Here is an 11,182-nt window from a genome sequence, read left to right as displayed (position 1 = left end):
TTTATATATATTTATGTATATTTATGGCTTTGAGCAAAGACAAAAAAATTATCTAACTTGTCCCTGATCACACAGTTGTTGTAAGAATCAGCTATTCAACTATCTTCCCAGCAGCAGAAAGATCAATCTTTTCAATAATACATTTCTTTCTGTACAGATTAAAACTCCATATTTATGAGCTTAACTATGTACAGAGAAAAGAGGTCATTTTCAACTAGCAACATGTCTTTATATTACAGGAATGTGAGCCATTTTTTCTAAATCTAACTCTATATACATTCATACATATATGTATATAATTTACCCTGTATCATTTTATTTTTAACATATAAACCTTAGGTTTTTTTGTCCATTCTATTGCAAAGTGAATAAGAATTATGTGGTTGCACTGAAAGACCATGCAATTCAATTTTCTTATGTTTCACCATAGTGTTCAAATTTAACAAAAAAGAAACAAACAAACAAACAAAAATATATATAAAAGTATTTTACTACCAGATCCTTAGTCCTATCAAATGTAAACCTTTAATTAATGAAAGGGTCATTACATGATCTTAATTAATTGGATTGAATTCAAAATGTCTTCAATAAAGGAGTTTTGTAGTGATATGCAAATTTCATAGGTCCTCCATAGACTGAACAATCCCTTTCTTACATTATTCCTGACACATTTCTCCTGTCACGTCTCATGTCACCAGCATGTTCATAATCACATCATATTGAATAGCATACCACACAAGTTGATAACTGTTAGAAATTAAAAATAACACGCATTTTGGTATTAATATGTAAAAGGCATAACAAGTAGCACGGGCATGCTTTAGAGTTGATACTGCCCTACCATATATGATGTGGGAGCTTTGCAAATTCTTCTTCCATCAGCATCAAAGAGACTGAGACCTTTACTTTAGGCCTGTCTGATAACCTGGACTGTTTACAGACACTGTCATTAGGAATCTCTAAATTGTTTGGTCATCCATCACGTTTGTGGGATGCATTAGGCACACATGATAATAACTAAGGGGCTTCTTTGAGTGAAGTGGATGCTCACAGATCATGTAAGAGCTAAGGAAACAAACAAACAATGCTCACAGTCAGCTTCACCTCTGCTTCCTTTCACTATATCCATCCTATTTCTAGCACACTTGAAATAACAGGCCTCCTGTCACCACATGCCTTAAGATTTACTATCTGATCATTTACAATGTACATAGAGCAAAGTGTGTGTTCCCAAACAGACAGGATGTTACATTGTGTTTATTTCCAATTAACACCAAAGTTAACTATCAACTACAGTGAAGACACAGAATATACTTTCAACTCCAAATCAAGCTGTGGTTTATAAAATAATAATTCAAATAATAATTGTAATTATATTAAATGAAAGTGAAAACCTCATTTCTAGTCTTAAGTCAGAAATCCAAGTCAGCCTTATGGAAATTTTAAGATAGGTAATTAATGAATTTTTATACTCCTCTAGAAATGAGAAATACTGTAAGTCTTCCCTTACAATGGCTGATTTGAAGGCCCCCCCCCACCCCACTTTTTTTTCCCTGAAAAACATGCAGGGCCTATTTTCAGGAGCTTGATTATGGCAAGAAAGAAGAAAAGTAATTTTTTGTGTGTTTTGTGTGTGTGTGTGTGTAATACAAGCAATTTATAGAATCGAGCATACATTTTAGCATAAAACATAGCAGGTTAAAATAATATTGTAGATGTCAAGCCATTGCATTACAGCTGAATAATTGTTACAATTAGGTCTTTAAAATTTTAAAACTCTAAAGTTTTGAAGTGAAGCAGCAAACCTAAATTCTTAGACAATGACTTTTGCCTTCCTAAAACACAGAGCCGTTATTTTGTTTTGTTTGTTAGGGTTGAAAATTATTTACAACTAACATCGATTGAGTCTTGGTACGAGTCCAATAACACATGAAGACAGATGCCCCCTCAGCTTTGGGAAAGATCAATGAACATGTTTGAGGTGAGAGCTATTCATGGCGACGCTCCTCTTTCTACCGTGACCAAGCATAGAGCGTGTTCCTTAACCTAATCCAGATCCAAAGCACCAAAACAATTTCGAGCTAAGAACTGGGGTTTGTGAGTTAATCCTCAATAACTAATGATCAACAATTTGGATGCCGAGACACAGATAACAAAAGTTTTGGTTGGTGCTTTGCAGTAGCCGGAATGAGTTGCCTTTTTAACGTCAGAGTTTTGTTTTCAAGGAATCCAAGAACTCTTCATAAAACTGAGAAGAACATATATCTTAAAGGAATTAAGTCAAAGTAGGTTAAAAATAAATAATCTTAGAACATTTTAAAACCTTGAATGACTTAAAGAAAGGAAGACATATAACACTGGATGCTAAACAGGTCTTTTGAATTTCTCTTGGGAATTTAAATATATATATTTAATAGTATATTTATATGTATATTCATATGTATATATTTTCTTTACAATTTGCATGTATGGCAGAGTTGTCTAAAATATTTCTCCAGAGTAGGCTATAGGGATCTATCCGGAGACAGAATAAAATAAGATTTCAGGGTGTTCTCAGTCCTTGACAGTGGGTCTTTCTGCTTTGACAATGAGCAGGGATCATAGGTTGGAAGCAAACCGTGGCTTTTCTGCATCTGGGTCTGTGGTTAAGACTGAGGAAGACTCTCTCTGAAGAGCAACTGCTGGTGGAGGGAGTGTTGGGAGGACTCCTCGGTTGGGGGGAATGGCTCCAGATGACATCTGTCGGAACAGGGTGACTCTCTGCGGGACACTGCCCCTGCCCCCTGCTTGAAGGCCGGGGCCGTGGACGGCTGTCACGGGTTGAGGGATGGAGGCCAGGGACTCGCCCACAGTGGGATGAGGTCTGGAAATCAGCGTGGCAACCTCATGGGGCAGCGAGGGCTGCGAGGCGGAAAGGGGTCTGACTTCCCGCGTCAGGTTGGTGTTGGGACGCGCCTGGGTGCTCTTGTGCGCTTCCTTTTTCGGCGTGGAGCTGCTGGGTGTCTGGGGCTGTTGGGGCTGCTGTGGATGCGGTGTCTGTGGAGGCTGCTGCTGCTGCTGCTGCTGCTGCTGTAGAAGTGACAACTGAGAAGCCGTAGGGGAGACGTAGTGGAAAGTTCGAGTTGCCAACGGGCTCTGTACAGGAGGGCTGCAGACCGCTGTGGTGTAGGAGCAGGGTGAGAGGATGGCAGAAGGCTGGGGGGTCTGTGTACTGGGGCTGGGGGAATGCAGGTTGCTATGAGACAGACAGGTGGCTGTGTACACTGGTGGAGACTGTGTCCTCATTCTGGAAGTGGGGGTTGTGGTGGAGGACGTGGGATTCAGGGCTGGCATTTGAGGGTAACTGATTGGGGCAATTGCTTGCACCATCTCCCTATCGTGTTTTACAATCTGCTTCAGGATCTCATTCTCCTGATTGTTGAAAACACCAGTGTTCAGATCCTTCTGGAACTTTTGGAGAAGAATTGAGTTTTTCTTTCCTGCCAGCAAAAGAAAGACAAGACAATTGGAAAGTCTCCAAATCACTGATAAAATCTCCGAGTCTGAAAGGCTCCCCCAAACAGAAGTGTGTCCCTGCTTCAGAAAGGAGGCTTGCTTTCCTACTGGCTTCTGGGTACCTAAGACAAACATGGCCCCTAACTTTCTTGCTTCTTGTGCCCTCTTTGATTATCTTTACCTTGCACTAAAATCAAGAAAAACGTCTGGAAAGTCAGAAATTCGGCAAACATGCTACTTTACTCTAGGAGATCGTTAACACCAGGATGCCTTGAACAATGAGGGAAGCAAGGGATTTTAGATGAGCGTGGATCTGGCATCACGATGTGAGTTTATAGCTACTCTATCCAGTTAGGTCCATGAGATAATTAAGAGCTAAATTCTGAGCACTTCCTATATGATGGGCACTATAGAAAAGATAATAGATAGGTTATTTTATTTAATCCTCAATTCTGTGGACTACACCTATTTATAATCCCATTTTTTACACAGATAGATAGATGACGGATAAACATTCGGACGTTCAGAAGTGTGTCCAAGAACTTCTAATTAGTAAGTCAAAGGGATGGGAAGGGGAAATACTGCATCTGACTGCAGATCCTTGCCCTGGACCATGAACTAGTAACACCCACATCCCATGAGCCCTTGGTGGGAATACAACTTTTGGGGTACCATCTCATGTTCTGAATCAGACACTATATATTGCTACCATCTCCCAGGTGATTCCTACACACATGTTTAAGAAGCATGGTGTCAGGCCTTTTACTTCTGACCAGTGTCCTTCAGCAGATTTCCTACCCTAACTGCATATTGCTCTCATCTCTGGAGCTTTAAGCATACTGTTATCTCCCTATACTCTATCAATTAAATCAGAATTATCAGGAAGGGGACATATTTTGGTAAATTACAAGTATCCCCCACCCTCTGAATTTTCTAATGTGCAGCCAAGTTGACAGCCATTTCTTCCTGACCTTCTAGCATATGGCAGGTTCTCAGTCTACTGAAGCTCCCAGAGAAGCTTCACTCTCCTTTCTACCATCAGCGTTGGTGTGGTTTGCAATAAGTGGGCATTCCCTGGCAGAATAACTGTGAGATTCAATAGCAGATGGGTGGATTATGAGAAAATAGGTTCCTTTTCTATGATATCATTGATACCTAGATGAATGTGGTAAATGAAAAGTGAATCATTTTGCTCTACTGCTAAATACAGTATTACATCTAAAGTAATAATTTATTGTTGAAATGGAAATACGTTGTAATTTAAGGCTAAGAAAAGTAAGCAGTTTTAAATGTGTGCCAGGGCTGTGCTAATTTCTCAAAGAACATTCAAATGCTTCTTTAGCACATTCTCTTAACTAACTACAGTATTAGAGTCATGTATCAGCAACGACTCCAAATTTGAGAACAATCATGGTGGTTTATTTTTATGTGTTTGTGTATAGGAGGGTGTACACAATCCCATAAAGGCCGGAATTGCACTGGGCAGAGTGGAGCTTTTCTGACACTCACAACTTGCCCTGAGTTAGTGCACCCAGTGGTGTCACCTAGGAAGTTTTTCTCTGGTCACAGCGAATTTTTTTGTAAAAGCAGTTTGGCTCAAACCGTGTTTCCTTGTGATGGCCGATTTAAGAGAACAGCATACAGCAGTTTAGTTTTGTTTCCTGCTTGGGAAAAATGCTGCAGAAACTGCTGTGATGTTGAACACATTTTACAAGGACAGTTCTATGGGAAAAACTCAAGGGTACAATGGTTTTCTTATTTCAAAAGAGGTGATATGTAGATTGGTGACAAACCTTGTTCTGGACGTCCGTCAGTTTCTTGAACAGTCAAAAATGCCTACTGGTGCATTTGGAGTTCATTCCAACAGGCCAGACTGTTAATCAAGCTTTCTAGTTAGAGATTCTGAAAAGATTTAATAAAGGTGTGCAGCAAAAAAAGGCCTGATTTGTGCCAGATGGGGGGCTGGTTTTGCGACAATGCACCTGCTCATGCAGGCATACTAGTGCCAGTTTTTGGCAAAAACAGCATGCCTCTATTGCCCCACGCACCTTACTCACTTGACCTCACTCTGTGACTTCTTTGTGTTTCTGCGGATGCACTGGGACATAAAAGGACAGCGATTTGATGACATAGAAGAGGTGAAGAAAAAAACAAGGAGGGTACTGTCAGTCATCCAACAGATGAGTTTGAAAATGGATTTGACAGATGTATTCAATGTAATGAAGAGTACTTTGAAGGTGATAAGGTTGTATTGTAAAAACATTTTTTTAAATATATAACTTTGAAAAAAAGTTCCAATTTTGGTGGATACGCCATTGTATGTGTGTGTGTGATTATGTGAACATTCCGCATTTCATAATCTGGGCATCAACGATCATGGGAAAAAGAACACAACTTTTAATGCCCTGTTATAATTATACAAGAGGGAAGTACCTAGTTGTTGCTAACAATTAGAATGCCTGAGTTATTTATTTCAAGCCGTTCAATGTAAACTACGTTGACTTCTTTTAACTTAAATTAACTTCAAACCTTTAGACACACTCCCTAGTAACATAGAAGGAAAGAAAAATATTAACTACAGAAAAAAAATAATAAAGGGTCAATCAAAAATCCTTACCACGAATAAGAATGAAGCATTCGAGGAACCTCTTTGTTTGCTTCCAGGTGAAATAAAATATTTAGATCTTTTATTTACTCCTCTCTATGTAGTGTACTACTTACCCAGCATACGTAATGGCAAATAGGTATAATCTCTCCATTCAAAAAACTTAGTGGCTCTAGAACAATGATGGTAGTCAGAGCAGTGAGGGTTTCAGAACTTTGTGGGGGAACATACCTAGAGTACTCAAGCTGATATGAGAGGGAGAGAACAGAGACATTTTCTACTGAGAAATAAAGTCTACACTGCGATAGGCAAGTTGAGTGGAGTTAACCACAGAAAGGGTGCCCAGAGTAGGGGTGGTGGCGGTAGATGGCTTGAATGTGGAAGAATGAATGCATACTACATTCTAGCATAATCAGAATGTTCTAGGATATTCTGAGAAGTTAGTGACAAACCAATATTATCTAATTTTACTATGGCAATTATTCAAATTGTCAAAATAGTGTAACTAATAAACAAAATTTATCTATGTATATACTCTCTTGCCCATGTAGTCATGTGTACAAGATAAAGCATCTATGTGTCTAGACAGGGCACTTCTATTAAGGCTATTTCTGTTTGAGTCTGTATTGCGAACATCAGTAAGTTTCTACTAAGACCATTTTAAAGGGAAAATATTTGCAACTCTTTAATATAAGGACAAAATATAAGCTGACCCTTAATAATAAATGAACTTATCATAAATGTTTGTAATGCAGGTTTATACTATTGTATTTCAAAATTCTATCTAGAATTTTTATCGTTGTTTTATACCTGATGATTAAATTGCATTGGTATTACTGGGGAAATCAGACTGCAGGGATAACAAAATAGAAATGAGTAAGTAAACCCAGGATATTTAGAAGATAAATTTAGATAAGACCTCATGTATTTCTAGAAATATGGCTCAAAGAAATGCTACTTCTACATGGTAGAAAACAGCTTTTGGGAAGGCATGCTCACATATATATATTGGTCTCGATATGTATGATTAAACTGGTATGTGCATGAAGACTATAGAAAAACTGAAGAGTACCTATTCGATCTAGTCGGTCAATGGCAACCGTCTCAAAAGCTCTCCTCATCATGGGGTATTCCTCCAAGACCTCGTTGAAATTGTCCACCGACAGTGAATAAAGACGACAGTATGTATCAGCCCGAACACTGGCTGTGCGGCGTCCTTTGGTCAGGAGGCAAATCTCTAAGAGAACAAGAAAAAGACACTATTAGTAAACTAAAGTTCTCAACAATTAAGAGAAAAGCTAATAGTATGATAAAAATGGTAAGCAACCCACTTTCTATTTTATCTGGGATTTTTTTCCTGATAATTAAAGGTATCCACCTAGAATAGTCCATCTTTAAACAATCTTCTTTTAAGACAGGGTTGCTATTCAAAAGTGCAAGCTGAAGAGATGTATCACCAGATTCGGCCCAAACCCAAACCCAAACCAACTGCAACCGAGTGCGTGCTGACTCACTGAAAGCGTGGAGGCCAGAGTAGAACAGCTCCCTAAGGTTTCCTAGCTGTCAGTCTTTACTCCAAGAGGAGATCACCTCATTTTTCCCCCAAGGAGTGGCTGCTGGGTTTGAACTGCCCACCTTGCAGTCATTGTGACAATGTTTAACCCGTTGTGCCAGTCGGGCTCCTTAAACTTTACCCCAGTCACACTGAAATAACAAAAGTTGTACAAAGGGAATAATACATCCACAGTAGAGTTGAAAACAAGAAAGTACTTTAATAAGGTACAGGCTTTTATGAATTCTGGAAGCTGGAAAGCACATGGTCTCCTAGTGACAGAACCCAAAGTAAGCCCTAATCCGAAAACGCAGAGGAGAAGCAGACATTCCTATGGCAAACAGGAACGAAGCTCACAGCCAGAAACCCTAGGAACTGGACTGGGGGTATCATGTTAAAACTCAATGCTGGGGAGTTGATTCCAACACATAGCGAACCTACAAGATAGTGTAGAACTTAAGTTTTAACAAAGTGTAATCTTTAGGAAACTGCCACGTGTGTTTGGAGTGGCTGGTGGATCCCAGGCCCCAGCTTTTCAGGTGGTAGCAGAGTGCTTAACCACTGCACCACCAGGGCTCCTTGCAACATCGCATAAGACTCACTTTCTCCCTCTGACAGTCACATGCAGAACTCTTGCCATCAGAGGCTTTCCTCCCTGAAACTCCACGTGGTCCTTTGTAAATGAACTGAATGTTATTCTTCGGACAGACTAGTGCTCTTAGTGTGTCCATTATTGCCCAATATTAAGTGCCCTTAATTTGATCATGACGGTAAAGGGAGGCTAAATGGTTTTCTACGCATAAGAAATTGTTCCCAATAGAATTCAGGAAAGAGAGGAGGATTCAAGGAAAATAGTGCATCCAAATGACGACACATCTTCTTTCATAAAACAAAACAAAGCGAAATGAAAAAATACAGTAGACATGATATATACTACTTTATATTGTTGCCAACATTATCAGAGTATTGTTGTTTTTGTGGTTGTTGTTAGGTGCCATCGAATAAGCTGCAACTTACAGTGACCCTCTGCACAACAGAATGAAACACTGCACGGTCCTGCACCATTCTCACAATGGTTCTTTGTCAATCCATGGCACTAAGGACCTTCCTCCTTTTTGCCTCCCCTATACTTTTCCAAACAGCATGGCCTTCTCTAGGGACCGGTACCTCCTGACAGTATGCCCAAAGTATGTAAGATGAAGTCTTGCCATCCTTGCTTCTATGGAGCACTCTGGGTGTACTTCATCCAATATCTGTTTGTCCTTTTGACATTCCATGGTACTTTCAATATTCTTCTCCAGTACCACAAATTACATGCATCAATTCTTCTATGGTCTTCCTTATACATTGTCCAACTTTTACATGAATATGATGCAATGGAGAATACCATGGGTTGGGCCAGGCACACCTAAGTCCTCAAAGTAATATCCACTTATCATGATGCTACTTATTGGTCCAGTTGCGAGGATTTTGTTCTTCCTTACATTGGGTTGTAATCTATACTAAAGGCTACAGTCTTTAGTCCTCATCAACAACTGCTTCAGTTCCTCCTCACTTTCAGTAAGCAAGATGGTTTCATCTGCATATTGCAGGTTGTTAATAAGCCTTCTTCCAATCCTGATGCCACGGTCTTCTTCATATAATCCCGTGTCTCTGATGATTTGCTCAGCAGACAGACTGAACAAGTATGGTGAAAGGATGCGACCCTGATGCACATCTTTCCTGATTTTAAACCATACAGTATGCCTTTGTTCTGTTTGCACAACTGCCTCTTGATCCATGCAAAAGTTTCCAATGAGCACCATGAAGGGATCCAGAATTCCTGTTCTTCTAAACATCATCCACCCAGTTTATTATGGTCCACACAGTTGAATACCCTTGCATAGTCAATGTAACAGAATTAAACACCTTTCTGGTGTTCTTTGCTTTGAGCTAAGATTGATCTGACATCAGCAATGATATTTCTTGTTTCACATCCTTCTTTAAATCTGGCCTGAACTTCTGGCAATTTCCTGTCAAGGTATTGCTGCAGATGTGAAGCGTGCTGATATAAATTATATTGATGTTCACTTTGGTGCACAAAAGGGGAATAGAATTTAAAACTCTTTTTGTAACAATATTAAGATGTTTTACCTTTTCACTGTGTTGATGTTTGCAATGATGTTGCAAAAATGAAAGTGGTAAAAATGGCAGGTTTTGAAAAACAAAACAAAAAAAACCTGAACTCACTGACATTTAGTCAATGATGAGTCATGGTGACCCTATATGGCAGGATAGAATGGCCCCATGAGTTTGTAAGACACTAAGTGGGTCAGGGAGCAGGAAGCCTCATATTCCTCCCACGGAGTGGCTTGCAGTTATCATCCCAAAGTGGAACCACGCCACCACCAGAAATTCCCCTGCTGGTTTAGACAGAGAAGGTAAAAGAAGCTAATCTGCTGTTAATCAAATACTGGAAATGAACCATAGCTCAGGATCTTGCCTGTTAAGGATTAGTTTGCTAAAAATCAAAATGTAATGACCCCTTCCTCCTAGAAGTTAAAAAATAAACAACTTTAAAAAATTAATCTGCACAGATACTCTACTTCAGCAGGTTTAGGGAAACAAAATCTTCAGGCCATTGTGATAAGCAAGGATTCTCTGATCTCAAGGAATGAAAGGCTCAAAGATGCCTCCTGTTTCTGTGAATCATGCCTGTGCCTTTGTCCCATGCCTGAAGTCCTCTATTCAGTGTAACAAACCTCTTCACATTCACCTTCGCAGGAATTGGCCCATGTAGTTTGAGGTAAATAACTTGCTTGATTTTCACTGAATCTTTAAAGCAGTTTTTGTATGTAGTGAACCCCGCTGTTTCCTTCTGTCAAGTACTTGCAGAAATAAACTGAGAATTTCTCCAATCACCCGTGTCCCTTTCTTTGGATGAACAGTGGCAGGCAATCCAGACCTTTTCAGCAGATAACTGTTTCTCAGGGTAAAAAACAGTGAATTCAAAATGAACTAGCAGTAACCCTATCTATGACTTCTCTGAAGTAATAGGACAAAAGTGACATCATTCTAACATCCTATTCAATAATTGGGGGTATGAATTAAATATCTTCATAACATACAGAAGAAAATGCTTGTCTTAATGAAAAGTCCTAGTTGAAAACTAATCTAGATTTTTTGTTCCATCTTTCAAGAAACACCATTTTCACTTGAAAGTATTGGTGGACAAACTATGATGATTCAGCCTTGGGCACTTGGCAAAGATCAAGAAAAACACATTGGCCAGACAGGGGACCAGGAAAAAATGGCGACCCGATAGGACTGATGTCTGGAGCTCCTGCTGCCAGACCAGAAAATTGGGAGGTAAGGGGAAGGAAACAGAGGTGGGGTCCTGAAATTAAAACTAGGGTACTAATGTCTCTTCTTAACCCCCTTTTGAGTGAGATTTCCACTCTCAAAGTAAACCAAGAATGCTTTAAAGTGCTCCAGCTTTGGCAAGGTTGCGGGAGCTAGCTGTACCCTTGCTGGGAGCAGCGATTTCTCCA

The 11,182-nt window shown here is 39.7% G+C and overlaps 1 protein-coding gene across 1 annotated transcript in view; it reads right to left on the bottom strand.

The window, feature by feature from the left end:
* Nucleotides 1-1,638: 1,638 nt before the first annotated feature.
* HCN1 (hyperpolarization activated cyclic nucleotide gated potassium channel 1) overlaps nt 1,639-11,182 on the bottom strand; it is a 465,750-nt gene continuing 456,206 nt past the window's right edge. Inside the window, exons 7-8 of the mRNA XM_004703627.2 lie at nt 7,173-7,337; nt 1,639-3,479 (exon numbers count right to left, since the gene is read on the bottom strand). Coding sequence (XP_004703684.2) covers nt 2,599-3,479; nt 7,173-7,337 — 1,046 coding nt within the window. The 3' untranslated portion in view covers nt 1,639-2,598. The remainder of the gene's footprint in view (nt 3,480-7,172; nt 7,338-11,182) is intronic.

The sequence above is a fragment of the Echinops telfairi genome, unplaced genomic scaffold (genome assembly GCF_000313985.2).
Source record: "Echinops telfairi isolate 266 unplaced genomic scaffold, ASM31398v2 ScPeMD7_7469;HRSCAF=8507_1, whole genome shotgun sequence".
In the NCBI taxonomy this organism is placed as follows: Eukaryota; Metazoa; Chordata; class Mammalia; order Afrosoricida; family Tenrecidae; genus Echinops; species Echinops telfairi.
The sequence above is the reverse complement of the archived record's forward strand: the minus strand, read 5'-3'. Positions and strand labels throughout refer to the sequence as shown.